This window comes from Dendrobates tinctorius, unplaced genomic scaffold (assembly GCF_039654945.1).
Source record: "Dendrobates tinctorius isolate UK_male_01 unplaced genomic scaffold, ASM3965494v1 ptg000098l, whole genome shotgun sequence".
Taxonomy (NCBI): Eukaryota; Metazoa; Chordata; class Amphibia; order Anura; family Dendrobatidae; genus Dendrobates; species Dendrobates tinctorius.
Window position 1 is genome coordinate 9,279,573 of NW_027361766.1, and position 26,584 is coordinate 9,306,156.

General features: G+C 45.5%; 1 protein-coding gene across 1 annotated transcript in view; it reads right to left on the reverse strand.

Annotated features, from left to right (window-relative positions):
* AMPD1 (adenosine monophosphate deaminase 1) overlaps window positions 1-26,584 on the reverse strand; it is a 140,155-nt gene that overhangs the window by 43,604 nt on the left and 69,967 nt on the right. The window contains exon 9 of the mRNA XM_073587086.1: window positions 6,553-6,716. Within this exon, the coding sequence (XP_073443187.1) occupies window positions 6,553-6,716 (164 nt within the window). The remainder of the gene's footprint in view (window positions 1-6,552; window positions 6,717-26,584) is intronic.

A 26,584-nucleotide genomic window follows, 5' to 3' on the forward strand; every position in this document is an offset into this window, starting at 1 on the left:
CAAAGCTTCTGAGAGAATGTCCTATGGACAGATGAGACAAAAATTGAACTTTTTGGCAAGGCACATCAGCTATATGTTCACAGATGGAAAAATGAAGCATATCAAGAAAAGAACACTGTCCCTACTGTGAAACATGGAGGAGGTTCTATTATGTTCTGGGGCTGCTTTGCTGCGTCTGGCACAGGATGTCTAGAATCTGTGTAGGGTACAATGAAATCTCAAGACTATCAAGGGATTCTACAGAAAAATGTGCTGTCCAGTGTCAGAATGCTTGGTCTCAGTCGCAGGTAATGGGTCTTGCAACAGGATAATGACCCAAAATACACCGCTAAAAACACTCAAGAATGGATAAGAGGAAAACATTGGACTATTCTGAAGTGGCCTTCTATGAGCCTTGACCTAAATCCTATTGAGCATCTTTGGAAAGAGCTGAAACATGCCGTCTGGAAAAGGCAACCTTCAAACACGAAACAACTGGAGCAGTTTGCTCTTGAGAAGTGGGTCAAAATACATGTCGAGAGATGCAGAAGTCTCATTGACAATTACAGGAATCATTTGATTGCCTCAAAAGGTTGTGCTACAAAATATTAAGTTAAGGGTACCATCATTTCTGTCCAGGCCTATTTCATGAGTTTAAATTTTTTAAAAATTCTGTGGAAGCATGGTTGAAAAGCAATGTCTGACTTTCATTTGTTCATTTTCATAGATTTTTGATTTATTATTACTTGTGTCATATTCAAGTTATTTCTGTGACCATTGTGAATTTTTCTGTCATTAAACAAGGGGTACCAACAATTTTTACCATGTGTGTAGCTCTGTTATACTAACTGTCTACTAACTATTGGAGGTCGCTACCTTATAAGCCAATGTTCACCCCTTTAATAAGCTTTGCGATATTATTTAGGAATTTTAGCAAACATGAGTCTTCTTGAAAAGATAAAGACATACCTATAGCTTGGATAAAAATCCTAAAACACATTGCAAGGTTTGTTAAAGAGACCCTTTTAACTGACAGAGTTGCTACCTCCAGTAAGTGGTACTTAGTGGGCATCCGTCAGTAGGATCAACCTTCCTAAGCTGTCTATATGGGCATGTAGGTCATAGAAACTGAATAAACTTATTCCATCTTATCTTCGATCCAATGTCTTATTCATGAGAAATCATATTTTTCTTAATATGTAAATGAGCTGCTTAGATTTATGGGACAAATATAGATCTCCCTGAGAATCTGCCTCTACAGCTTATCTTAAATGAAAGAGGGCGTTACCAATGTGAGACGTGTAGATCAGGAAACCAGACTGTCAGTTATTACATCAGAAAACACACTGTGGTAGCCACAAATTGAGCTCACCACAAAGAAGCGATCCACAAAGTTATATAAAAAATTATTTTTATTAGCAAAATCATGTACATTAAACGGGCCACATACCCATAATTACAAGAATATCCAAGAAAGGGACTACAGCATTATTTCACTAAATATATTGCTTAGGTAAAAATATATGATGACGTTATGAGGGTACGTCCCATAACAGTCCATAGTACAACATCTTATATCCATATATAAAATAAATCCACTAGTGCTAAAAGTTAGCATCTATTACACATAATATTATCCTTATTTGCACAATGGAACACCCTCAGAACATCACCATACACGATTAGACCCATAATCTCTCATAACATCAAATTGAATCTATGATGGCAAAAAAAGGAGATATAATTAATCAATGCTAGATGAACCTACAGCATTGTCTCCCATACCCCACTATACAGTGTATGAGTAGAGAGACCCATATGTTAATGGCAACCATCAATGAAAGCTTTTAAGGAGATGGAGACATAATATAGATACCTTATGGTGTGCCAAGTGAAATCCAGCCGCTGTCCCCAGCGCCCCAACACGCGTTTCGCCCTGCTGCTTCTTCCAGAAGAAGCAGCAGGGCGAAATGCGCGTCGGGGCGCTGGGGACAGCGGCTGGATTTCACTTGGCACACCATAAGGTATCTATATTATGTCTCCATCTCCTTAAAAGCTTTCATTGATGGTTGCCATTAACATATGGGTCGCTCTACTCGTACACTGTATAGTGGGGTATGGGAGACAATGCTGTAGGTTCATCTAGCATTGATTAATTATATCTCCTTTTTTTGCCATCATAGATTCAAAGATTCAATTTGATGTTATGAGAGATTATGGGTCTAATCGTGTATGGTGATGTTCTGAGGGTGTTCCATTGTGCAAATAAGGATATATTATGTGTAATAGATGCTAACTTTTAGCACTAGTGGATTTATTTTATATATGGATATAAGATGTTGTACTATGGACTGTTATGGGACGTACCCTCATAACCTCATCATATATTTTTACCTAAGCAATATATTTAGTGAAATAATGCTGTAGTCCCTTTCTTGGATATTCTTGTAATTATGGGTATGTGGCCTGTTTAATGTACATGATTTTGCTAATAAAAATAATTTTTTATATAACTTTGTGGATCGCTTCTTTGTGGTGAGCTCAGTTTGTGGCTACCACAGTGTGTTTACTGATCTATTTTGAAGTGCCATTCTTGCATTATTGGACATAGTGTTGAAATATTGTCAGTTATTACATGTCTCACACTGGTAACGCACCTTTCAATCAAAATAAGCTCTTGAGGCAGATTGTCAGGAATGTCCTGAACAGCTCATTTACATATTAATGAAGATGTATATTTCTCAGGAATAAGACATCCAATTGCAGATATCAAGATATATTTTTTTTTAGCTTCCTATGACCTACATGCTCATATAAACGGCTAGGAGGGTTGATCCTACTGACAGATTCCTTTTAAGGAGAGCTAATTTGAATACCTTTCTCCCAACTTGGTGGTCTTCACAGTAAGAAATGTTATACCCTAGGTCTCCAGCTTTACTGTCACATCATAAAAGTACTCAGTCACACATTTGCATAACCTTTTTGTTCTACTCTGCAGACAAGTCATACATCTCTAAGCATAGGTTGCATGGGAAGGGCAGGGGGTTTGGGAAACTCATGTCAATTAGTAAGGAAAAATACAGTTACCCCATAACATGACAGCCATAGTGTCCTAATATAAATGATAGTCAAAGTGCACTCATAACTGTCACAATGTCCTCAATAGTGACAACACCATTGCCTCCACAACAATGACAGCTGTAGTAGTCTCTAATAAGTATGGGCACTGTGTTCATAAAGCCATCTACTGTGCCACTAAAGATTGACAGCTACAAGGCCATCTTATAAGTGCAAGGCATGGAGACTTCCATGCCACAGTTTCCCTAAGTGTCAACCATAGTGCCCACTTTGTGCCCCAACCATAGAGGTGATGAATGTCATGATCTCTACTTTATGTATTATTAATACAGTATATGGCTCAATTTTGAGAGCGGCAACTTTCATCAGGTCTGGCACCAGGACCAATGAGTTGTGTCAGGATGCACAGAAGGCCATTATGTTCTTTATAGGTTGTGTACCCCTGACCTATGACATTTGATAAAAATGTTATGACTGGAATTCCACTTGGATATTTTAAGATGCAAAAATTCCTAAAATAATGCTGTGAAAAAAATTCTAATATTTGAAGAATCCTGAAATTAAACTAAAATGCAAGTCCTCCAAGGGATCTGCAGACCTATGCATGGATTAGCATGTTTTCATTCACCATGGAAGCTGTAAAATGTGATCCATCAGCAGGGGAATAATGGGTGGAGGAGCTGCAATCACATCCAAGCCCAAAAGGTCTCTTTGGCCTACACAAAAAGACCTATCTTATTGAACACTGGTGATAGATCGGGGCTCTCTTGAAGATTTTGCATTGGGGCCTACAAGCTTCACTCCACTCCAAGCTTTACTCCACTTTCCATCAGTAAATATACTGTCCAGAAATGTAGGAAAATGCAACGTGAGCCTGCATGATTCTGAGAAGGGATAAGACTGTGATTGTAAAATACAGGCTCAAACAGATTGATATAAATATATCACATAGATAAACTGTATGTATATATTTATCTGTTTAATAGTATGTATTGGCAAACTGGTTTGATGTTGCTTACTTTTCTTGCTTAGTGGTAATGGATGTGGTTTGGCAACCTTTAATTGAGGGAAAGGGGCATTTCACACACCTTCGTCAGGTATTTTCATGGCACCTCCTGCTTTCTCTGCTAGAATAATAGCCTTTCCCTGTACCCACCCTGATTTTTTAATGGCAGTCAACCAACTGTCCTAATTATATTACACAAGAGTGGAAGTGAAACAAAATAAATATAACAATGCATACAATTTTCTTCGCCTATATTAATCCATTGACAGCCATTCCATCTGCACATCTGCCTGGGAGGCTCACTGACATCACTGACTCACATAATGATTCAGACTTTCTAGTCCTTAGTCTTACTAGAACAATAGACCATTTCGGTAAATTTTTCGTTCTGCTAAGTCAAACGGAAAAAATACCGATGATACAGGGGTGTATCTAGGGGGACTCATAGGTCATTGCCCCGGGTGATTGGTGCTAGGGAGGTGCCAACAAACCACACTGCATTCACCAGGACAGCAAACTGCATCTATGAAGTGAAGGAAAGCCTAGCTATGCCTCTGAATATAGAACCATTATTATCTCAGATTTTCTTAATGAATGCTTTATGGCTCCTGAGGCATAGATATGTGAAATGGGTTTGTCATCAACACTTGTTGTCCTATTTAGAGGCACTAAAAATTCACTAGGCTATTCGATCCCCAAATAATATGCTCTTTGGTTACTAGTCACTACGAGAGAATATAATGGACTCATCATTACAAGTCTACTAACTTTATACCCCACCACCTCTCCCTGCAATGCCTATTAATGGCTAACAGGGTCCAGTTCAGTCAGATACCCAGCCAGTGGCAGAACTTGAAACCTGTGCATTCCAATGTATTATCTCCAACAGAACCTATAACTATTTGACAGGACTTGAAAAGTATTGGTCAAAGGGATGTTTTCATAACTCCTGAATTCAAGGACACTGGTGTGACTGGAACCCCTCCATGCACTATAGTTAAGACCCCCATACACATTAGTCTAATGCCCATCGAACTGGTTTGAATGACACTCTAATGTGCATGGAGGCCAAGAACAGGTGACTGATGGGGAAGTTAAAGATTAAGCATGTCTGATTTCAGGCTGCTAATCCTTTTGTTCTCCTGAAAATAAGCCATCACCAGAGATTTCTGGTGACGACTCTCTGATAGAAAACAGATGAGTGCTCGGTAGAGTAAGTGCTATTGTGTATTGGAGAACCTGGTGAGATTGCAGCCATCTGAAGGGTATGGGGCAATGATGAATGTCACATCATTGCACTTGTTATGTGATGCATGGATGCCCCCTAAGGAGGCTGCATATTCAAAACATATGTTGGGGTTGGTGGTCAGTGTGCCACTCGGGCACAACATAGGTAATGATTGTTGATTGCATAGGACTTGTGACACTCATTATTGCAGTTGCACTTTCTATGGAACATCTGCAATACAATTGTGCATTATTTTCATTATCCTTGAATATAATATATCTTTGCTCAGGTATATTTCCCATGTGTTTTCCCCTTTACCACTTTGCTGGGGATCATTTTCTAGAGTACATCGATGGTTTTAAAGGGAATCTGTCAGCAGGTTTTTGCTATGTAATCTGAGTGATGCTTGGTGTAGTATAACTTACTGGACTGCTTGATGTAGTCTTGATAGAATCCCTGTTTTCTCTGCTGTAGATATGGACTGTGGTCAGATCTGTGCATAACCCTCCCTCTGATTGGCAGCTTCGTGTGTACACATTGGATTGTTAACAAGCTGCCAATCAGTAGTGGGGGCTAGGTTAAGGTCCCGTTACATTTAGCGATGCACCAGCGATCCCGACCACGATATGACCCGGTCAGGATCGCTGGTGCATCGCTAAATGGTCACTAGTGAGCTGCCAAACAGGTAGATCTCACCAGCGACGCAGCGATGCTCGGCGGTCGTTACTTACCTGTCAGACGCGGCGATAATGACGTCTTCCGCCCGCATCCATGGAGTCCCTCGTCGGCGCCAGCAGGAAGCCAATGACGAGAAATGGACCAGGCCGATCTTGTGCGATCGGTGATATCCAGCGGGGAGACAGGTCGGAGGTGTCACATGTAGAGATATCACTAGCAATATCGCTGCTACGTCACAAAATCGGTGACACTTTAGCGATATCGCTATGTGTAAAAGGCCCTTTACATAGATCAGCCGGTCTGGTTTGCATGTGAGACCTAGTGATAATCTCCTGCTGATAAAACACTGATTGTGTTGAAACTACAGGAAGCTGCTGACCAAGTGACACATCCTTGTAATCAGAGTCTCTGCCCCTACATTGTGCTGATCTTAGATTAAATAGAAAAACCTTATATCTACATTTCTGAAACACAATAGAAAGTCTTTATAACAATTTCTCGCTTTGCACCAATTTGTATTTCTTCTGCAATGGGAGTAAACTATTTAGGGCAGTTCATTATCCAGTGCAAGTGCCAAACTTACTATATTCTTGGGACTTGAATCATGAATTTCATGTTGGGGCTGTAAACCCGATGCTTGTTGAACCAATAAGCCAGTTTAGTCCATTCCTCAGGAGATCGTCCATAGATTGACAAGCGCGGCTCAGCGTACTGATACTTAGCGTCTTCCAAGTCTGTGCCCACTTCCTGTGATAAATAAGATACGATACGTGTATGATAGCTTTTCTGGTTTTCAGGGTTAATATCCTTTAGCCACTATATGTTTTTATCCAGTTGGCAGCACTCATTAACCCCTTATTGCCAACAGACGGAATAGTACGTCAGCTAGCAGTTTCCCCCGCCTCAAAGCTGGGACATGTCAGCTGTTTTGAACAGCTGACATGTGCCCGCAATAGGCGTGAGTGGAATCGCGATCCATTCGCGCCTATTAACTAGTTAAATTTAAATGGTGCTTCCGTCCGCTGGGCCGGAAATACGTGCACCGCTGACCCCCATCACGTGATTAGGTGTATCAGCAAATCGGTGTATCAGCAAAATAACAAGAGATCTCTATGATGGTTGATGCCGGATTGCTTTGAGCGCCACCCTGTGGTCGGCGCACATAGCAATGCTGTCGTTCTGCTACATAGAGGCGATCTGAGCATCGCCTCTATGTAGCAGGGCCAATCAATCTATGGCAGCTTCTAGCCTCCCATGCCAAAAGTTAAAAAAAATATTTATAAAAATATGAAAAAATTAAAAAAAACATAAAAGTTGAAATCACCCCCCTTTTGCTCCATTCAAAATTAAACAATAAAAAAAATCAAACATAGACATATTTGGTATCGCCGTGTTCAGAATCGCCCAATCTATCAATAAAAAAAACCTGATCGCTAAACGCCAGAATTATGTTTTTTGGGCGCCGCGACATAGCATTAAAATGCAATAACGTACGATCAAAAGATCATAGCTGCACAAAAATGGTATCATTAAAAACGTTAGCTTGGCACGCAAAAAATAAGCCCTCACCCAACCCGAGATGACAAAAAATTGAGACGCTACGTGTCTCGGAAAATTGCGCAATTTGATTTTGTTTTTTTGTTTGTTTTTTTTTAGCAAACTTTGGAATTTTTTTTCACCACTTAGAAAAAAAAGCATTTAGTGAACCTAGCAAAAAAAGCCATGCAAAAAACAAGCGTGGGATTGCACTTTTTTTGCAATTTCACCGCACTTGGAATTTTTTCCCGTTTTCTGTTACACGACATGGTAAAACCAATGGTATTGTTAAAAAGTACAACTCGTCCCGCAAGAAATAAGCCCTCACAATGCCATATTGACGGAAAAATAAAAAAGTTATGGCTCTGGAAAAAGGGGAGCAAAAAACGAAAACGCAAAAGCAAAAAAAGCTCAGGTCATTAAGGGGTTAAAAATGATGTTCCTTCATCAAAATTAGTCTCATAAGGATCTGGATAGGCAATTGGCTTGACTGGTTCATACTTTCCTTTCTCATACTTTTTCTTTAGCTTGATTTTGCTTAGCAAACTCTTAGGCTGTGTGCACACGCTGCGGATTTTGCTGCGGTGTACAGTAGCATGATTCTCTATGGGAATCAAAAACCGCAATGCAGATGGTGCAGAATTTTCCGCGCGGATTATCTGCGGTTTTCAATCCGCAGAAAGAATTGACATGTCAATTCTTTCTGCGGATTCCCCTGCGGTTTGCCATCTCCTCCATTGAGGAGATGAAAAACCGCAGGGCAAAACCGCAGAGCAATCCGCAGGTAAAACCGCAGGTCTTTTAACCTGCGGATTTTACAAAATCCGCGCGGATGAATCCTCACCTAATCCGCAGCGTGTGCACACAGCCTTACTTTGCCACTAAGAAAAAGTTGATGCAGGCAAGTAAGAATTGGCCATGAATTAATACCTGTAAGGCCTGTTCTGCATTCAGCCTGGTTCTATAGTTATAGACCTCAGTTGATTCATGAGCAAATTGGCTTGTATCTATGGAACAGCAGATAACTTGATGACTATTCATACAGTCGCTATGGCTTCATGGATTCATGACTTACTGTATATGGATTATTATAGATTTTGCAATGTGACAAATGCAATGGATCTGATATGAGCCTGTTTTTACACCCATTGAGGCCAATGCATCCAGATGCACGCAATGCCACTTAATGAATTTGGCGCTCTTTCTGAGTGGTGAAAAAAAAAAGAGAAAAGAGACACAGGATAACATGCACACAACTCAGGCGTCATGACTCATTCTGGACTCATGTTATCTTTACCACACACAGCTGACGCCGCACTCAGGTGTCGGCGTGCGCTGTAGTGATTACAATTGCAATTGTATTATAAAGGGGACTTGATATAATTTCTGGCTACTTCCCCTGACGAAGCTGCAGGCAAGCAGCGACACGCGTTGGGTTCTGTGGGCAGTGTGAGTATATTTGGGTGATTTTTATGTGATCCAGCAATTGCCTTCCCTCATCTATGGACTTGCATGGTAATCATTTGGATTGTTCATATATCTACCATTTGTCACTATTTGTGTATTTTCCTCACTATTTAAGTGACTATTAGGTTGATCAGATCTTACTCTTGCAATTTGTCCATATGTTTATACTAAATATTCTATGCATATTATATGGTGATAGAGGGCATTGATGTGAATGCATACTTGGAATATGTAATGATATAATTATTTCTCTTTCTGTATACTGCTTGACTTCTTCACCTGCCCACTTTTGTTCTATTTGTGGTTTTTAACTGTTTTTATTGTACACTTGGACCTTCCTGGCTATTGTATGTCAAATAAAAGCCTTTTTTTCACTTGGACATTCTGCTGTTGTGTGCATGTTATCCTGTGTCTCTTTTCTCTTTTTTTTTTTCATCTAATCTCCCTGGTACAGTGTTGCACCCAGCTTTTGTATTAATGTTAAATTGTTTGTGGTGCCCACCTACACATATACATACTTTCTGAGTGGTGTACACATTCGTGTGACGTACCAGAAATGCTATAACAACCAGGAGAAAATAAATGCTGCTACTTTTCATGAATCGGATGGGAAGGCATGACCCATCCAAGCCTAGCTCTGCCACAGCTCAGCCCATTTCAGCAGAGCTAATCCAAAAGGGCGTGAAAACGCTAAAAGTCACTGATTTTTCTCTACTCCTGGTAAACCCATTTCAGAAATATCAATAATTCAAATAATGTTAACAACACAGCAAGTCATACTCAAAAAATGTCCCTGCTTCATTCAACTCCATTTCTTTTTTCAAAGACTTATGTAAAATGACCATTGCAGCTAGGAAATCCGTGCAAAGTATTACAAACAAACTTATCCAGGTGTATTTGTCAAACTTAAGTGTTTCAGATCGCCAAACAAATTTCAATATTAGAGAAAGATAACACGAGTAAACACAAAATGTTTTTAAATGAAGGTCTTTATTATTAAGGGGAAAAGAAATCCAAATCTACCGTGCCCCCTGTGAAAAAGTGATTGCCCCTAAACCTAGTAACGGGTTAGGCTACCCTTAGCAGCAGCAACTACAATCAAGCATTTGCGATAACTGGCAATGAGTCTTTTAAAACACTCTGGAGCACTTTTTTGGCCACTCATCTTTGCAGAATTGTTGTAATTCAGGCACATTGGAACGTTTCCGAGCATGAAACTCCTTTTTAAGGATGCCACCGCATCTCAATCGGATTAAGGTCAGGACTTTGACTAAGCCACTCCAAAGTCTTAATTTTGCTTTTCTTAAGCCATTCAGATGTGGACTTGCTTGTGTGTTTTGGATCATTGTCCTGCTGCATAAACCAATTGTGCTTCAGCTTCAGGTCACGAACAGACATTCTCCTTCAGGATTTTTTGGTAGACAACAGAATTCATGGTTCCATTTACCACAGCAAGTCTTCCAGGTCCTGAAGCAGCAAAACAGCCCCAGACCATTACACTACCACCACCATATTTTACTCTTGGCACGATGTTCCTTTTCTGAAATGCTGTGTTACTTCTATGGCAGATGTAATGGAACATACACCTTCCAAAAAGTTCATCTTTAGTCTTGTCAGTCCACAGAGTATTCTTGCAAAAGTCTTGGAGATCATTAGGATGTTTTCTGGCAAAACAGAGACAAGCCTTTATGATACTCTTGCTCAGCAGTAGTTTTTGTCTAGGAATTCTGCCATGCAGATAATTTTTTTTATGGTGGCGTCATGAACACTGACCTTAACTGAGGCAACTGAGGCCTGCTGTTCTTCAAATATTGTTGTGGGTTTTTTGTGACCTCTTGGGTAAGTCGTCGCTACCCTCTTGGGGTAATATTTGTCGGCCAACCACTCCTGGGAAGATTCAGCACTGTTCCATGTATTTGTCATTTATGGGTAATGGCTCTCACTGTGGTTCACTGGTGTCCCAAAGCTTTAGAAATGGCTTTACATCCTTTTCCAGACTGATAGATCTCAATTACTTTGTTTCACATTTGTTCAAGAATTTCTTTGGATCACGGTATCATGTCTAGCTTTTGAGGATATTTTGGTGTACTTCACTTTGGCAGGTTTTTCCTATTTGGCTGGGGTTAGACTTGCGAGAAACTCGCACGAATCTCGCATCTTAATACCCGGCACTGCCGCCGGCACTCGGGACCGGAGTGCACGGCTGTATGGCTGTATGTATTTCTATGCAGCTGAGCCCGGCCTTTAAGTGATTTCCAGAATTTCTTTGGATCACGGCTTCATGTCTAGCTTTTGAGGATATTTTGGTCTAACTTCACTTTGTCAGGTTTTTCCTATTTGGCTGGAGTCACACACAACGTATAAAAAATCGGTCCATTTTTCACGGACGAGAATCGAACAAATGTTTCATGAACAGTGATCCGTATGTCATCCGATTATAATGCGAGGGTGCAATTTTCTCGCATCTAAGCATCCGTATGACGTCTGTATTGCATCCGTGTGCCGAAAGTTTCTTGCAGGTTTGCAAAATGGACATATAATGGATCCCAATGACAGGTTAAAACACAAACGAAAGAATAGATGTATACACATAGAATACATACATATATATATATGTCATTGAGACGCGCATATATATATATATATATATATATATATATTTATAGTTCTACATAGCATAAAGTCGCTAAATCAATTGATGCCTTCTGTAAAATCATTCCAAAACCCGACATGAAATGACACATGGTTTACATACAGTAAACCATTTCATTTCATTTAGTTTTATATATGTCTTTGACTAATAATTAGATTAGGGTATTTATGTAACATTTTGGACATGTAGGTGTTAAATTAACGGGTAAATTCGTTGAAAAAAATTGCATGGGCTCCTGCGGCAATTTCTCCACCAGAGAGGGAAGGGTAGATATTACTAGCATAGAGAGGGACCATTGTTTTTGCCCCCCCGGCTAAAAATATCTGCCCCCAGCCACCCCAGAAAAGGCGCATCTATAAATATGGGTGGATCGCTATTCCACCGGCGGCTGTTAGAGGCACATGTCAGCTGTTCAAAACAGCTGACATGTACCTAGAAAGATGTGGGCTCAGCACCGGAGCCCACATCAAAGGGAGGGATTCCGACATGAACGTATTTTATGCCCAACGTCGGAAAGGGGTTAATGAGAGGGGTGGAGCAATTAGTTTTTCACACAGGACCCTGTAGGTTTGGATTTGTTTTCCCTTTAATTGCAAAGACCTTAATTTAAAAACTGCATTTTGTGTTTACTTCTGCTATCTTTGTCTAATATTTAAATCTGTTTGGTGATCTGAAACATTTAAGTGTGGCAAACATGCAAAAGAATAGTAAATCAGAAGGAGGCAAACAGTTTTTCACACAACTAAATCTATGATTCCCTGTTTATTCCTTCTTCACTGATATATATATATATATATATATATATATATATATATACACACACACACGTGGACAAAATTGTTGGTACCCCTCGTTTAATGACAGAAAAACCCACAATAGTCACAGAAATAACTTGAATCTGACAAAAGTAATAATAAATTTATGAAACGCAACAAATGAAAATCAGACATTGCCTTTCAACCATGCTCCCACAGAATTTAAAAAAAAATAAAGCTCATGAAATGGGCCTGGACAGAAATGATGGTACCCCTGAAAATAATATGACAAAAGGGACATGTTAAATCAAGGTGTTTCCACTAATTAGCATCACAGGTGTCTACAGTCTGGGAATCAGTGAGTGTGCCTGTATAGAGGGCTATAGATACTCACTGTGCTGTTTGGTAACATGGTGTGCATCACACTCAACATGGACCAGAGGAAGCAAAGGAAAGAGTTGTCTCAGGAGATTAGAAATAAAATTATAGACAAACATGTTAAAGGTAAAAGTTATAAGACCATCTACAAGCAGTATTCCTGTGACTACAGTTGCACATACTATTCAGAAATTTAAGCTCTATGGGACTGTAGCCAACCTCCCTGGACGTGGCCGCAGGAGGAAAATTGATGACAAAGCAAAGAGACGGATAATACCAAGGGTAACAAAACAGCCCAGAAAAACTTCTAAACAGATTAAAAGTAAACTTCAAGCTCAAGGAACATTGGTGTCAGATCGCGCTATCTGTCGCTGTATGAGCCAAAGTGGACTTCATGGGAAAAGACCATGGAGGACACCAATGTTGAAAAAAAAATCATAAAAAAACCAAACTGGAATTTGTCAAACTACATGTTGACAAGCCACAAAGCTTCTGGGAGAATGTCCTATGGACAGATGAGACAAAAATGGACCTTTTTGGCAAGGCACATCAGCTCTATGTTCACAGATGGAAAAATGAAACATATCAAGAAAAAAACTCTGTCCCTACTGTGAAACTCTGTTATGTTCTGAGGCTGCTTTGCTGCATCTGGCACAGGCTTTCTTGAATCCGTGCAGGGTACAATGAAATCTCAAGACTATTAAGGGATTCTAGAGAGAAATGTGCTGCCCAGTGTCAGAAAGCTTGGTCTCAGTCGCAGGTCATGGGTCTTGCAACAGGATAATGACCCAAAACACATAGCTAAAAACACCCAAGAATGGCTAAGAGGAAAACATTGGACTATTCTGAAGTGGCCTTCTATGAGCCGTGACCTAAATCCTATTGACCATTGCTCTTGAGGAGTGGGACAAAATACCTGTTGAGAGGTGCAGAAGTCTCATTGACAGTTACAGGAATCGTTTGATTGCAGTGATTGCCTCAAAAGGTTGTGCAACAAAATACACTGCTCAAAAAAATAAAGGGAACACTCAAATAAAACATCTTAGATCTGAATAAATGAAATATTCTCATAGAATACTTTGTTCTGTACAAAGTTGAATGTGCTGACAACAAAATCACACAAAAATCATCAATGGAAATCAAATTTATTTACCAATGGAGTCCTGGATTTGGAGTCACACACAAAATTAAAGTGGAATGTATTGTCCTTAAAACAAGTCAAAATGATGCTCAATATAGTGTGTGACCTCCATGTGGTACTAGCTGGTACGCAGGACGCAGTGACGAGGCGCGAGACGGTTTGGTGCTTTTAGTAATAACGTTTATAGGCCTAGAGGTAACTGTCCTCAGTCGTAGCCTGACCAGTCACAGGGGTAACAAGAGTTGCCCTCGCGGGGGCTCAATACAAGCAAACATAATCAGGTAGAACATGACTACGTCCGGCGAAAGCCGGTCACTATAGTGCCGCAGTATAGCGGACTACGGGTCCTTAACTATATAGTCAACTAAGCCATCCTGATGTCCCTTGGCATTCTGGACGGGGGTTCTTCGGTGTAGCTGCCGCTGGGCCCAGCTGCTGAAGAGTTGACGAAGTCTTCGAGCGTTCCGACGCTCCGGTGACATCGGGGCACCACAGGCCCCGGAGGAGTCCTTGAACGGATGGGCCACAGTCCCCGGACTGGGGCAAGCGGAAGCGATGCAGGGTGGCGATTGGCAGGCCACCTGTGCAGCTAACAGCTGCGACGGGGAATCCGCGGCGAGCAACGGCCCAGCCCGTGCCGCAGACCGGAGCGGGACAGTGGTGGCCGCCGATGTCACTGGACTTGCCGCGGCCACAGGTGAGAGCCGGGCGGCTGCAGGTGGTGGGAGACAGGCTGCAGCCGCGGGCTGGAGTGAGGCGGCAATGGCCGCGAGCGACCGCGGGCAGGTCGCAGCCGTGGGCTGGGGAGAGGCAGCAGCAGCCGCGGGTTGAAGCGGGGCAGTGGCTCTCGGACGGTCGTTTGGCCGCCGTCCCTCTGGTGTCCTAGGTGAACGTCTCTCCTGGCTCTGGTCAGTCATTTTGGCTCTCAGTCGCTCCCACAGTCTCCTGCTGCTTCTGTCCCGGTCTGCTGAGTCACTGTGACTAGCGTTCCCCGCCCCTTTTATACTGGCTCATCCCCTAGCCCATCTGTCCATCTCCACGGTCCGTCCCTGAACTCTGTCCCCCAGGAACAGTCTCCGCCGGAATCTAGGTGACGGTCCCCTTGGTTCCGGCCCAGACACTCGACGGGGGCCCTTCTTCCCACACTCCCCCGTCCTGTTTGCTCGCCAGTCCTCGGGCGAGGGTTTCGGTAGGCTCGGGTTAGTCTTTTGAGACGACAGTCCTTGTTTCCATACGAACTGCTCTTGTTCGTAACTTTAAGGGGGTTTGCCAGCTGTTGATCACTCGGAGCGTCGGAGTTCAGGTATGGTGGAGCCTTCTAGGGTGGTGGATGGTGGTAGGATAGCCGATTCTGGTGGGATGCTCGGGTCCACTTGGTTGACTCGTGAATGCGGTTGGGGAGTCCTCTTCATCGTCCAAGTCCCAGACCATGGGCGGAGGGTAGGGACCTGAGGGAACGGTTCGAGTCACATGGGATCAGTGGATGCACAACATGTTACGGTGCACAACACGAGTGAGAGGTGCGTCATTTCCTTCGGATTGTATTTCATACACAGGCCCGTCGGGGCTTATTCGGCGCAACACTCGATACGGGTTCTCCTCCCACCGTGGTTCTAACTTGTTTTGGGGGTGTTGATCTGGTACGAGTACCCGATCCCCAGTCTGGAAGTCAATTGGTGGGGGCAGCACTCCTCCCGGGTGCTCTAGATCCTGAAGCTTTGTATGAACGATTCGGTGGAGGGTCTGCAGCCGGTGCCGGTTGTTTCAGACAAGGATACTCCGGTCCAGGGTTGGGGTTCCTCCGGGTTTAATTCCACTTCCGTGATTCCTTTACCTTCCCATCCGAACAACAATAAGTAGGGGGTGTAACCAGTCACCCGGTGCACCCGGTTATTATACACCCACATCAGCTCAGGAACGTATTCAGGCAAGCGGGCCTTTCGGTCGCTCTCCAGGGTATGCAGCATTCGGATTAGTGTCCGATTGAATCGTTTGCAGGCTCCGTTTCCCTGCGGGTGGTATGGTGTAGTTTGCGACTTATCGATACCTTAAAGATGATGTAGTTCTTCCATGACCCTTCCTAGGAAGCACGCTCCTTGGTCCGAATGTATTCGTTGCAGGCAGCCGTATACTTGGATAAAGTTTTTACAAATTGCATAGGCGGCCGACTCCGCTGTCTGGTCTGGGGTGGGGGTGACCACGGCGAACTTGCTGAAATGATCCACCATAACGAGACAATGTTCATACCCCTGGTAGGCGGGACCTATGGTCAGATAGTCCACCGTGAGGAGCTCGAGGGGAGCTGATGTTACAATTGTCTGCACCGGGGCTCGTTGCGCGGGAGGTTTCGCGAGCTCGCACGGGCGGCAGGTTCGGCAAACTTCATCCACAGCAGCGTGCAAGCGTGGATGGTACACTATCTGCTGCAACCATTGCAAAGTCTTTTGGGCACCGAAGTGAGCCCCCTTTTCGTGGGCTTCCCGAACCAGTTGGCTGAGATGTGTTCCGGGCACGATCACCTGCCATATTGTAGCCGACGTTGTTCGTGACACGGCTTTCCGATATTGAAGTCCCTTTTTGATGGCTAGTTTCTCCCACTGGCGCAACATCAGCAACATGTCCTGAGTTAAAGTCTGTCTCTGTGAGCCAGTGGGCAATTTGCCAGCGAACACTCATCGGTGCAGGAGTCCGATTTTTCCATCTTCCTGCTGCTGCTGGATCCACTTGTTGCGTGGCTGTTCCAGCATTCCTCCTAAGGGTCCTGGATGAGGCGCTTCTTGCGCGTAGGCGGTAAGCGCGGTGGTGGTGAAGGCGAACTGCGTCTCTTCTCCTTCTAATTCGTCGTCTCGATTCCTCCCTGGGGCAGTGTGTCGGAATCTGGAGAGTGTGTCAGCGTGCACGTTTTCAGCCCCTCTTTTGTAGATGATCTTGTAGTTGAACTTGGCCATCCGAGCCACCCACCGCTGCTCCAGGGCCCCCAGTTTGGCATTCTCCAAATGGGCTAGTGGGTTGTTGTCAGTCCGCACTACCACTTCGGAGCCCACCAGGTACTCTGCGAACCGCTCCGTCATTGCCCACACTACCGTGAGGAGCTTGAGCTTAATGGAGCTGTAATTATCTGGGTTGCGTTCAGAGTCATGCAGTGACCGGCTACCATAGGCGATCACTTTCTCTTGGCTATCCTGCACCTGTGACAACACAGCTCCTAGTCCCTGGAGGCTCCCGTCGGTATGCAGGATGAACGGTTGCGAGAAATCCGCATACGCCAATACCGGGGCTTCCGAGAGTGCAGCTTTGAGATCTTGAAATGCATCCTCTTGCGGTTGCTGCCACTGGACCTTCCGTCCATTCACCCCGGCTGGAGTCCCCTTCAGCAGGTCCTGCAGGGCTCAGGCTCGGCGTGCAAAATTCTTCACGAACCGACGGTAGTAGCCGGCCAACCCCAGGAAGGCCCGCACGTCTTTCACCGTCTCGGGAGTAGGCCACTCCTGGATTGCAGTAACCTTTTCCAGGGACAGTCTGACACCCTCGGCCGAGACGGTATGCCCCAGATATTCAATCTGGGTGCGGAACAAGTGGCATTTCTGGGGCTTTAACCCGTACTTCTGCAGCCGGCCGAGCACCTTACCCAACCGCCGCAGGTGGTCCTCAAACGTGGCGGAATAGATAATGATATTGTCCAGGTATATCAACGTGGCTTCAAAGTTGAGGTCTCCCAGACACCGCTCCATCAATCGTTGGAAGGTTCCCGGGGCATTGGCCAACCCGAACGGCATCCGATTAAACTCAAACAGTCCCATGGGAAGGATAAATGCCATCTTGGCTCTGTCTTCCTCCGACATAGGCACCTGCCAGTACCCACTGGCCAGGTCTACTTTAGAGTCGAGAAGTACGTTGCGTTCCCCAAGGTGGACAGAGACTCTTCTATGCGGGGCAGCGGATACGAGTCCTTGATAGTGCAGGCGTTCAACTTTCGGTAATCCACGCAAAAACACAAAGTGCCATCTTGTTTGTGAACCAGTACAATGGGGGCCACCCAGGGGCTCTGGCTTTCTCGTATGACCCCCTTCCGAAGCATTTGAGCCAATAGGGTTTTCACTTCTTGGTATAGCTGCAGTGGTATTTGCCGATATCGCTCCCGGATGGGGGCCGCTCCTGCCGTGGGGATCCCATTCATGATGGCCGTGGTACATCCGAAGTCATCCTCATGACTGGCAAAGACACTGTAATATTGTCCAAGAAGTTTCTCTACCTGGAGAAGTTGGGCTGGCGCTAGGCCGGAAAGTTCGGCCTGCATTCTCTCCAGGATGGCTCGACCTTTCTCCTGGGTCGGGGACACGGCAGTCTGTAGGGTTCGTACCGTTACTGCCCAAGGATCTTCTGACTGCACCTTCAGCTGGACCGCGGGGTCCGGCAGCATCTCCTCCAAAGGCCTTACTAGTTTAGCCATTTCAGCCCGGGCCTTCAAGGCGATATCTTGGTCTTCCAGGTTGACACAACGCACCAGGACGGTTCCTTCCCGCACCGTGGCCAGGGAGCGGGCTACCAGTATGCCAGGGTGTAGGCGCTCCGAATAGCATGGTTCCACCTGCACCTCCACGCCCTCCAGTGGCAGCGGGGCATGGATCGGCAGGGCCACCACAGTCTGCCCTGGAGGAAGCACGAGCGGGGGAGCTGCCGGCGCGACGACTTTACCCTGCGCCTCACCCTCCTGGCACTCCTGGAGCACTCGCGCCTCCCGCACCAACCACTGGAAGACCTGCCCTTGGGCTGTGCGAGAACCCCACTGGCTCAGGGTCTCCTGTGTGGGATCGTTGAGAAGTAGATTGCTGAACTCCCGTAGTACATTCATGCCCAAGATAACTGGATGATGGTCGTTAGTTTCCCCTTGGGTCAGGACCACTCCCCGGCGGTCGAGGGATTTACCACACAGCGTCATATGGAGCCACACCACTCCGGCGACAGGTACCGGCAGTTAGTTTGCGGCTACTAGTCGTATCATGGGCCCCCACTGGGGCCTTGCCACTTCTGGGAACTGCTGCCGGAAGTAAGTTGCTGGCATGGTCATTACATGCGACCCCGTATCCACTAGGCACCGAACAGCATGACCCTCGACTTCGGCCCACAATATTGGGCACTTAGCGACCAGATCTTCGGGACTTCCACCACCCCTTGTAGTGGCTTCCGGCTCCGAGCGGCGTCCCCCTTGCCCGGAGCCCTCTAGTTTAATGCCCGCCGGGGTGGGTATCTCCCACGCCGCGGACACTCTCGTGCGAAGTGGCCCAGTTCTCCACACTCATAACACCGGGGCGGTGAGGCCTGGCCACCCCGGGTACTGCGAGGCCCCCTCTTCTTTACTTCGGCCAGCTCACCTCGGATACTCTTCAGCTCTTGTCTCATTTCCTCAATGCACTGAGGCTCTCCGACAATGTTTACGGCAGCCTCCATGCCCTGGAGGGCGTTCATATACTGGGTGATGGTCTCTCCCTCCCCCTGCATCTGACTGAACAACCAGGTCCTCAACTCTCCCACGTTTGTTGGGTCCTGTGGGTTTCTTCCAGAATCTGCAAGACCCTGGCAAAGGTGTTGTGGTGTCCCGGGGATCTCAACATCACTGACTTCCGTGCTTCCCCATCTAACGCCATGAGGGCCACCTCTGCCTCTAAATCGGGGGTCATCGGATGCATGCGGAAGAGGCCCCGCATGCGCTCTGTCCAGCTCCACAGCAGTGTATTGGAGCCAGAAAACCGGGGCAGGTTACTTAGCATAGCCCCCAGAGGGATGCTGGAGCAGGGGCCCCCATTATCGGCAGCACCCGCAGTCCCACTCTGGTCGGGCGCACCGCCATCTGTGCTCGGAGACTGCATCCTGCATAATACGCCAAATGTGGTACTAGCAAGTACGCAGGACGCAGTGACGAGGCACGAGACAGTTTGGTGCTTTTAGTAATAACATTTATCGGCCTAGAGGTAACTGTCCTCAGTCGTAGCCTGACCAGTCACAGGGGTAACAAGAGTTGCCCTCGCAGGGGCTCAATACAAGCAAACACAATCAGGTAGAACACGACTACGTCCGGCGAAAGCCGGTCACTATAGGGCCGCGGTATGGCGGACTACGGGTCCTTAACTATATAGTCAACTTAGCCGTACTGACATCCCTCGGTGTTCTGGATGGGGGTTCTTCAGCGTAGCAGCTGCTGAATAGTTGACGAAGTCTTCGAGCGTTCCGACGCTCCGCTGACACCGGGGCACCACAGGCCCCAGAGGAGTCCTTGAACAGATGGGCCGCAGTCCCCGGACTGGGGCAAGCGGCAGCAATGCGGGGTGGCAATTGGCAGGCCACCTGTGCAGCTAACAGCTGCGACGGGGAATCCGCGGCGAGCAACGGCCCAGCCCCTGCCGCGGACCGGAGGGGGACAGTGGTGGCTGCCGATGGCACTGGACTTGCCGCGGCCACAGGTGAGAGCAGGGCGGCTGCGGGTGGCGGGAGACAGGCTGCAGCCGAGGGCTGGTGAGAGGCGGCAACGGCCGCGACCGCGGGCAGGCCGCAGCCGTGGGCTGGGGAGAGGTGGCAGCAGCCGCGGGTTGAAGCGGGGCAGTGGCTCTCGGACGGTCATTTGGGCACCGTCTCTCTGGTGTCCTAGGTGAACGTCTCTCCTGGCTCTGGTCAGTCCCCTTGGCTCTCAGTTGCTCCCACGGTCTCCTGCTGCTTCTGTCCCGGTCTGCTGAGTCACCGTGACTAGCGTTCCCCACCCCTTTTATACTTGCTCCTCCCCTAGCCCATCTGTCCATCTCCACGGTCCATCCATGAACTCTGTCCCCCGAGAACAGTCTCCCCCGGAACATAGGTGACGGTCCCCTTGGTTCCGGCCCGGACACTCGGCAGGGGCCATTCTTCCCACATCCACGTGCCTGTATGACCTCCCTACAATGCCTGGGCATGCTCCTGAAAAGGTAGCGGATGGTCTTCTGAGAGATCTACTCCCAGACCTGGACTAAAGCATCCGCTAACTCCTGGACAGTCTGTGGTGTAAAGTGACATTGGTGGATGGAGCAAGACATGATGTCCCAGATGTTTTCAATCTGATTCAGGTCTGGGGAACGGGCGGGCCACTCCATAGCTTCAATGCCTTCATCTTGCAGGAACTGCTGACACACTCCAGCCACATGAGGTCTGGCATTGTCTTGAATTAGGAGGAACCCAGGGCCAACCGCACCAGCATATGGTCTCACAAGGGGTCTGAGGATCTCATCTCGGTACCTAATGGCAGCCAGGCTACCTCTAGCAAGCATAAGGAGGGCTGTGTGGCCCTCCAAAGAAATGCCACCCCACACCATTACTGACCCACTGCCAAACCGGTCATGCTGAAGGATGTTGCAGGCAGCAGATCGCTCTCCACGGCATCTCCAGACTCTGTCACGTCTGTCACATGTGCTCAGTGTGAACCTGCTTTCATCTGTGAAGGGCACAGGGCGCCAGTGGTGAATTTGCCAATCCTGGTGTTCTGTGGCAAATGCCAAGCATCCCGCACAATGTTGGGCTGTGAGCCCAACCCCCATCTGTGAATGTCAGGCACTCAGACCATCCTCATGGATTTGGTTTCTAACCAGTTGTGCGGACACCTGCACATTCGTGGCCTGCTGGAGGTCATTTTGCAAGGCTCTGGCAGTGCTCCTCCTGTTCCTCTTTGCACAAAGGCTGAGGTAGCAGTCCTGCTGCTGGGTTGTTGCCCTCCTACGGCCCCCTCCATGTCTCCTGGTGTACTGGCCTATCTCCTGGTAGCGCCTCCAGCCTCTGGACACTACGCTGACAGACACAGCAAACCTTCTTGCCACAGCTCGCATTGGTGTGCCATCCTGGATGAGCTGCACTACCTGAGCCATTTGTGTGGGTTGTAGAGTCCGTCTCATGCTACCACGAGTGTGAAAGCACAACCAACATTCAAAAGTGACCAAAACATCAGCCAGAAAGCATTGGTACTGAGATGTGGTCTGTGGTCCCCACCTGCAGAACCACTCCTTTATTGAGTGTGTCTTGATAATTGACAATAATTTCCATCTGTTGTCTATTCCATTTGCACAACAGCATGTGAAATTGATTGTCAATCAGTGTTGCTTCCTAAGTTATATTCTGTTGTTTAAGTGTTCCCTTTATTTTTTTGAGCAGTGTATTAAGCTAAGGGTGCCATCATTTCTGTCCAGGCCTATTTCATGAGTTTTATTTTTTTTTAAATTCTGTGGAAGCATGGTTGAAAAGCAATGTCTGACTTTCATTTGTTCATTTTTAGAGATTTCTTATTTATTATTACTTTTGTCAGATTCAAGTTATTTCTGTCACCATTGTGGGTTTTCCTGTCATTAAACGAGGGGTACCAACAATTTTGACCGTGTGTGTGTATATATATATATATATATATATATATATACTTAAATTAATGTATTGGAGCTAAAAACAATTTTTTTCAGTTTAATATAATTACAATCAAGAATTTGCACAGTTTGGCTTTCAGAAGCTGCTTTATTTACCAGTGTTACAATCCACAGTATACCCCAAGTCCAGACTATTCCCGGGGTTAAAGTGGCCTAGGTCATTTATACCCCCTTAGTATCAGCACATACACAAGAATTACTTAATTTTTCAACATCTTATTGGGGATTAAGGTTTGTCAGGTAAGTTATGTGAGAAGATAATGTACTTAAATCTTCTAAACAAATAGACTTTTATTACTTGAACCAGAAATACGTCAATCAGTAAAATTATTATACTTCCACAAAGATATAATGAAGTAAAGAATCCTACCGCACTTCTCGGTAGTTACACATTACAAGCAGCTGTGTATGATAGAAAGAGATCTGCACACTTTTCCACCAATCAGAGACATGGTGAGAAAACCAGTGAAGCGATTAGATCAAGGCACAACTGTCGATCCCGACAACGATATCAACGTGTCAGGATCGCTGGTGAGTCGCTACATGATCACTGGTGAGCTGTCAAACAGACAGCTTCACCAGCGATCAGCACAGCGACGCCGAGCGCGTCGCATCGCTGTGTTCGTTAGTTACCAGCGCGCTGATGCAGGGAGCTGGTAACTAAGGTACACATGGGGTATCTAGGGGACGTGCGTCCCTTGGATACCCGATGTGTACGTTAGTTACCAGCTGATCGCTGGTCTCCCGCCTGTCACATGCAGCGATGCGTGCTGGCCAGTGGGAGACCAGCGATGGAAGAAATGTCCAGAGGTTTCCAAGAGCGATCAGCGATACCGGCAGGGGGACCGGTCGCTGATCGCTGTCACACACAGCGATCTCGCTGGTGAGATTGCTGTTGTGTTACAAAACTTGTGACTCAGCAGCGATCTCGCTAGCGAGATCGCTATGTGTGACGGGGCCTTAAGAAAAAGCACTTATCTTAATGGCCAACAGTGTAATCTCAGATGTATTGACTGTTGTCCATTATCAGTCACATTGTATTGTAAGATCAATTTTCATCACGTGTTTAACAAAACAAATACCTTCCCACTACGTGTAAAGGCCCCGTCACACATAAAGATGCACCAGCAAGCCCGACAACAATACGACCTTGTCAGGATCGCTGGTGCATCGCTACATGATCGCTGGTGAGCTGTCAAACAGGCAGCTTCACCAGCGATCAGCACCAGCGAGGACGCTGGTCTCTAAGGTAAGTATCGGGTTACTAAGTGGCGCGCGTCACTTAGTTACCCGATGCGTACCTTAGAAACCTGCGTGCTCACACCAGAAGCTGCCAGCACGCAGGTTTCTAAGGTACACATCGGGTAACTAAGTGACGTGCGCCGCTTAGTAACCTGATATTTACCTTAGAGACAAGCTCCCAGCGCCTGCTTAGAGCGCTGGAAGCCTCCCTGATTGTTGGCTCCCGCTGCCACACGCAGCGATGCACGCTGGCCAGCGGGAGACCAGCGATCAAAAAATGGCCCAGGCCAGTCGAGCACGATCAGCGATACCCGGCGGGGGGGCGGTCGCTGATCCCCGTCACACACAGCGATCTCGCTGGCGAGATCGCTGTGGCGCCATAAAATCAGCGATCTCGCTAGCGTGTGACGGGGCCATAAGTCAGTTTTAAGTTATTAAAAAATGGCATCTCTAATCTATTTAATTTACAAGGGCTTATAAAATAGAGGAGGGAGGGGTATAGTTTGGCCTAGGCTATTTTACACCCCAGGTATAATTTGGTCTATTACAGTTTATCCCCCAGGGTACACTCTGGCCTGGGCCAAACTATACCTGGGTTTAATCTGGACAGGGCTTAATTTGGCCTGTTACATCGGCACATTCAACTTGATTGTGGTCTATGGTCATCAATCAACTATGAGGAGCTCAAAAAAGACAGTTAAATGATTTACAAAATCTCCCCTCAAACTTTTGGAAGAAGCTCACTGATAGATTTTCTCAGTTAACTCATTCTGCAACCAGCAACAGAGAACACAGTGGATATAGATGACAAACAACACAAAAAAGTGTGTGTGTGTGTGTGTATGTATGTATGTATGTATGTATGTATGTATGTATATATATATATATATATATATATATGAACAACGACAGAGCAAAGTCCAGCAATAACGTGAGCTATCTGCACTACCTTCCTGCGTTATTGCTGTTTTGAACTGCTTGGACCATTGTATTTTAATGGATTTATCAATAAAAAGAAAGAGAAAATAATTTTTTAACAGCATCCTCGATTGCTCACGTTATTGCTGGACTTTGCTCTGTCGTTGTTCACATTTGTATGGATGGACTCCTACATCCAGATCCGGGCACAACGGAGTTAACCAGGTCAGCTGAGGTCCCAGGTGGTTCACAGGAGTGAGCTGGTCTACATTGTTGGATATATATATATATATATAATACAGTGTCTTGCGAAAGTATTCGGCTCCCTGTAACTTTTCAACTTTTTCCCACATATCATGCTTCAAACATAAAGATACCAAATGTAAGTTTTTGGTGAAGGACGAACAACAAGTGGAACACAATTGTGAAGTTGAACGAAATTTATTGGTTATTTTAAATTTTTGTGGAAATTCAAAAACTGAAAAGTGGGGAGTGCAATATTATTTGGCCCCTTTAACTTAATACTTTGTTGCGCCACCTTTTGCTGCGATTACAACTGCAAGTCGATTTGGGTATGTCCCTATCAGTTTTGTACATCGATAGACTGAAATTCTTGCCCATTCTTCCTTGGCAAACAGCTCGAGCTCAGTGAGGTTTGATGGAGATCGTTTGTGAACAGTAGTTTTCAGCTATTTCCACAGATTCTCGATTGGATTCAGGTCTGGACTTTGACTTGGCCATTCTAACACCTGGATACGTTTATTTGTGAACCATTCCATTGTAGATTTTGCTTTATGCTTGGGATCATAGTCTTGTTGGAAGACAAATCTCTGTCCCAGTCTCAGGTCTTTTGCAGACTCCAACTGGTTTTCTTCAAGAATGGTCCTGTATTTGGCTCCATCCATCTTCCCATCAATTTTAACCATCTTCCCTGTCCCTGCTGAAGAAAAGCAGGCCCAAACCATGATGCTGCCACCACCATGTTTGACAGTGGGGATGGTGTATTCAGAGTGATGAGCTGTATTGCCTTTATACCAAACATATCATTTGGTATTGTTGCCAAAAAGTTTGATTTTTTTTCATCTGACCAGAGTACCTTCTTGCACATGTTTGGTGTGTCTCCCAGGTGGCTTGTTGCAAACTTTATCCATTTTTATGGATATCTTTGAGAAATGGCTTTCTTCTTGCCACTCTTCCATAAAGGCCAGATTTGTGCAGTGTACGACTGATTGTTGTCCTATGGACACACTGTCCCACCTCAGCTGTAGATCTCTGCAGTTCATCCAGAGTGATCATTGGACTCTTGTCTGCCTCTCTGATCAGTCTTCCCCTTGTTTGAAATGAAAGTTTAGAGGGACAGCTGGGTCTTGGTAGATTTGCAGTGGTATGATACTCCTTCCATTTCAATATGATCGCTTGCACAGTGCTCCTTGAGATGTTTAAAGTTTTGGAAATCATTTTGAGTCCAAATCCGGTTTTAAACTTCTCCACAACAGTATCACAGACCTGCCTGTTGTGTTCCTTGGTCTTCATGATGCTCTCTGTGCTTCAAACAGAACCCTGAGACTATCACAGAGCAGGTGCATTTATAAGGAGACTTGACTACACACAGGTGGACTATATTTATCATCATTAGTCATTTAGGACAACATTGGATCATTCAGAGATGCACAATGAACTTCTGGAGTGAGTTTGCTGCACTGAAAGTAAAGGGGCCAAATAATATTGCAAGCCCCACTTTTCAGTTTTTGAATTTCCACAAAAATTTAAAATAACCAATAAATTTCGTTCAACTTCACAATTGTGTTCCACTTGTTGTTGATTCTTCACCAAAAATTTACATTTGCTATCTTTATGTTTGAGGCATGATATGTGGGAAAAAGTTGAAAAGTTCCAGGGAGCCGAATACTTTCGCAAGGCACTGTATCTATCTATCTATATATATATATATATAAATAAATATATATATATATATAATAAAACGCTCTATGCGTCCTTCTGTCCAAAGCCAATATAGGCTGCGCCTGTGTAGTGTGGCCGGAGTAAGAAGGACGCATCCAGTGTTAATACAGCGGCAGTCCAGTGCCTCAAGGTGA